At 40.6% G+C, this 4494-nt stretch overlaps 1 protein-coding gene across 3 annotated transcripts; it reads left to right on the forward strand.

Annotated features, from left to right (window-relative positions):
* Window positions 1-262: 262 nt before the first annotated feature.
* LOC133135522 (uncharacterized) lies at window positions 263-4048 on the forward strand. 3 transcript variants are annotated; one of them, XM_061252581.1, is made up of 7 exons: window positions 263-368; window positions 1002-1089; window positions 1636-1734; window positions 2396-2524; window positions 2850-2915; window positions 3262-3396; window positions 3722-4048. In XM_061252581.1, exons 2-7 carry the CDS (start codon window positions 1002-1004, stop codon window positions 4000-4002), a joined length of 798 nt encoding a protein of 265 aa, XP_061108565.1. In that variant the 5' UTR covers window positions 263-368; the 3' UTR covers window positions 4003-4048. The 3 variants fall into 3 exon arrangements, with proteins under 3 accessions (XP_061108565.1, XP_061108567.1, XP_061108566.1); XM_061252582.1 differs by having other exon boundaries at window positions 300-368; window positions 974-1089; XM_061252583.1 differs by lacking the exon at window positions 3262-3396.
* The last annotated feature ends 446 nt before the right edge of the window (window positions 4049-4494 follow it).

The raw sequence follows: 4494 nt of genomic DNA on the forward strand, positions 1-4494 counted from the left end.
TAATTCTCAGGGGAATTAATATGCAGTTTAGTTCTGAAAAGGTAATGCGGCATTGTCAGTCAATGTTTTCAAAATCCAACTGTGTGCGAGTGCGAAGTCAGTACTCTTGTACCGACTTGCACATTGTGCACACTAGCATGCACGTTCTTTCAACCTCATGACATCACTTGTCTGTCGGGCCAGATTCAGTAGTTTACCGCGAAAATGCAGCAGTAATAGCACAAACGGTTTATTTTATACCGATTCGTATATTTTAAATTAGCAGGAATCGCGAAAGAAGCACGATCTAACTGTTAGCCGTTCCTGTGGTTTTACCTCCGGGGAGGACAGATGGTCGTTGAGAAGAAAAGACCCACCCAGAGAGTCAGGTGTTCATTAGAAGTCATTAACTTACCCGCTAGGTAGCTAGCTAATCATTATTACGTAGCTAAATTACTTATTTTACAAAAACAATCTGACACCGTTTGTCTAAAATGATAACACTTAGCTAACACAAATAAGTCAGTCGTTAACGGGTCACTTAACTAGCTAACGTTACCGAGATAGGTACTTTGACGTTAGCGAAGTTGCAGTTATCTAACACACATAACGTCAAACTACCATGGTAACGTTAGCGGCAAGTTCAGCTGCACTTTATAATTTCAAAATTAACTAACTTACGTTTCCGAGTTTTACCTCCATGCATCGTAACAGTATTTTAAGATTTCAGTTGATTTTGACACCGGCCCCCAAGCAACGGTTTCGATTGACGAACTTACGATTCATGGAAGTCAACAAATTGTAGTGTTAGCTGAATCTGCATAACCTCCCATACAGAAAAAAAAATGCCCGCCTCATATAGTCAGTTATGTATTGCTAGGTTATGTGACATTTGATAAATGTATTTGCGAATCTATTTTACAATACATTTTCCAAGTTAAAAAGTCCTCCCCAGTATTTTGTTGAATATAACTATAATTTTCATAACTCTCAGATTTTCTTTGTGTTGCTGACTGACATAGATGAAATCTAAGAGGACTGCATATATTGGTATCTACTCAGACACATCTTTTAAAACAAGGAGCTGTGCTGTGCAATACAAAAACAAAGGTAAGCATACTAAGATTCACTACCATGGGTGGACAACGCCAGTCCTTGAGGGCGGGTCTGTGAGCTGGTTTTTGTGCCAACCAATTACAATTAATTTATTATTCTGACAGCTCTCTAAATTTTGTTCACTTCTGTACTTGATGATTACGGTTTACAGTTATATACAAAAATCCAGTATCTCAAATTATTAGAATATTACATAAGACCAATCAAAAAAATGATTTATAATACAGAAAAGTCGACTTACTGAAAAGTTTGTTCATTTATGCAATATTCTTATGTAATATTCTAATATTTTGAGATACTGGTTTTTTTATTTTCATGAGCTGTAAGCCGTAGTCATCAAGATTAAAATAAAAAAAGGCTTGAAATATTTCACTTTATGTGTAATGAACTTTTCCATGATATAACTTTTTTTTTAGATGCACCTGTACAAATGTCTGATCAAGATATTATTTAGCTAATTAAATAATTAAGAGCAGACTGAAGATTATCAGACTTCAGTCTTTAAGAGAATAACAAGTGTGCACTATGTTTGTGTTTCAGAGATGGAAAGTAGAAGTGTTTGTGAGAGCCCACAGGTCAAATCCCCTGCTTCTGAAATTAGCACAGAGCTAATCTGTGCTTCTGAGAATCAAACCGAAGGTAGTGTTTTTGTATTAAAGCTGAAGCTATTTGTTTGTTCAGTGTTCCAGTGTATATTCACAGAAGTATTGCTTACCCATTAAGGAATAATTTTGGCTGTACAGCTAAATGTGCTTCACTGTATTTGTTTGAGCTGTTATAATCACTTTTAATGCTTTCTCCCTGCTTGAGCTGAAATGCCCCAGCTCATACAGTGCAGACAAGCATGCGCTCTCCTCGAAAGCATGTGATGTCAGACACTTCATCTTATTCGCCAGCTGGTGTACACAGCAAGACATTGCTATCCCATCTGACTGAAACCCTCCCATCCCTGGTCAATGTTAGTGCCAGTTTTACAGCAACGTCCTGCAGGCCTGCCAGCAACAGTTAGCACTGTGTGGGTACGATACTGAACCACATGCTTGAACAGTACCATAGCAGGATGAGCCACTCAGTAGTTCAGTAGTCATGTAAATGGTAAATGTCTGCTTTCATATAGCACCTTTATCCAAAGCGCTGTACAATTGATGCTTCTCATTCACCCATTCACACACACACACAAAACTGATGTTTCTATGAATCTCGCTAATGTAAAATGTATAGTCGTAGGTCAGGTGAGATTGAATTGCATGATTATCTGCATTTGCTGCTCTGTTCTGTCGTCTCTTCTTACATGCTAAAGACTGGCAGGTGGCACCCACGCCTCTGCGTTATGCTCCAAGAACGCCCCTGAAAAGGAGGTTATTGTTGCTGTCCGTATTTGGCGGGATCATCACCCTGGCCTGCCTCGTCACTGTATTTTACTTATACTGTAAGTGTTAAAAGGTTTACCTGACAAAACTACACCACACGGGTTGATGGTCCATGTTCTTGGGGGCTCCGATCAGAACAAACCACACTGGACTTGAACTCCTGTTATTGTTACTTAGGGGTGTGCTTGGGACTCTTTCACACAAAGACAAAGTCAAATTTTTAAATGTATACATTATAAATACATTTAAAATTTTTTGTTGGACTTTATGTGTATTTGAGTGATAGTATGTTCATTATGTAAGCAGTTTGAATGTATTAATGTTAAAACTTTCATTTTTCTTTCATCACCTTCTGCTTTTGTGTTTTTTGTTAAAAACACACAGTGTTTGAGAGAGCAGCGATACTGTCTGAGGTGAAGGATCTTAGGGCATATCTGGACTCATGGCAAGGTGAGTGAGACAGTGAATCGCTGCAATGCTCAATCAGGTGCATGCAGTCTGCCTCTGTTACTGTAACTGCGTTGTGCAAATGTTGGGTGGCGGATTTCAGAGTGGAAGGACTCTTTGAAGACTTGTTGAGATAAAAAAGAAACAAAAATAAAAATTGAAAGAGCGAGTGTTTGGCTGCATGTATTTTAGGAGCGCATGTCTGTGCCATCCAAAATTGGAGATTTTTACATTTAATTCACATTAATAATAATTGCAAATGGCTGCTGCTAAGACATGGTAAAGTTGATGGTTGGTGTAAATAGGCATGCCACCGGAAAATAGTCTTAACCCTCCTGTGTTTATACAGAGCCGGTGAAGGTGGCCTTCTCAGCATCTTTGAGAAAAGGAGAGAACTTTACCTTGGGACCGTATCCTCAATTTCACATTCTGGTCTTCAAAAACGTCTTAACAAATGTTGGTCGTGCTTACAATGTCTCTACAGGTACTGTGTATTTTGCATTTTGGTTATGCAATATATCATTCCTATAAAGATAAAATAGCAGGCTTCTGGAAGTGTATGGGTCTCATATGCAGGTTATGATATGAATCTGCAGAATGATGAGACCAGCTGCTTAAATTCAGAAATCTGTAATTAATTAATTATCTTTTTAGATTATGGTAGCCATCTTCAGCTACCATCGTGGCCATCTTCAGCTGTACCTTTAGCCAAACTAGCACCAACTGCATGTCACCTATTACCATTTATCGTTCACCTTTGTCTGGCTAGTCTGTCTGTATTATTCAGCTCTTTCCTCACTGTGGTACAGGCATCTTCACGGTTCCCGTGCGGGGCGTCTACAGGTTCTACTTCACTGCATTCGGATGGGGCGAACGCACTCCGTGTGGCATCCTCCTCCACTTGAATGAGGACTATTTAATGGGTAATTACGACAACAATCCCGGCCCGGGACGAGGGGCAACCAACATGATCACCCTGGAGCTGGACGTGGGACAGCTGATCTACATGGGGCTCAGCAAGGGCCGGCGGCTCCAAGTCAGCCCCGGGAACTACAACCTTTTCAGCGGGCGGCTGCTGTTCACCCTGTGAAATGAAGCCAAGGCTCAAATGCCCCCTTTCACAGTTGATCAAGGTATCTGGTTTATCTTTACGGCTGTCGGTCGAAGCTCAGCCTTGATCTGCAGGTTCTTTACCGCAGGTGTCAAACTCCAGTCCTGCAGGGCCACAATGTCTGCGGGTTTTTGGGATGTTCTTGGCACCCGTGGTTCAATCAAGTCATTGATTGGCTAAAGAATCCACACATCTTCTTCTGAAGGCCTTGATTGAGAGCTGATAGGAAGGAAACCCCAAAAACCTGCAGACACTGCGGCCCCCTGGGAAATCAGGTGACACCCCTGTTCTATACTGTGTCTGTTACAGAAGTAAATGTGTACATATATAGCATTTTCATATTCAGCCATATGTTTTCGGCTTTCTGTACATGCAGTATAACATTTATTATTTTGAAATGGGTTACATGGCCTGTTGTTCAGTGGACCTAGTACAGCATGGCTTGCTAGAACAGACTGGACTGGAGAGGGG

The sequence above is a fragment of the Conger conger genome, chromosome 8 (genome assembly GCF_963514075.1).
Source record: "Conger conger chromosome 8, fConCon1.1, whole genome shotgun sequence".
Lineage (NCBI taxonomy): Eukaryota > Metazoa > Chordata > Actinopteri > Anguilliformes > Congridae > Conger > Conger conger.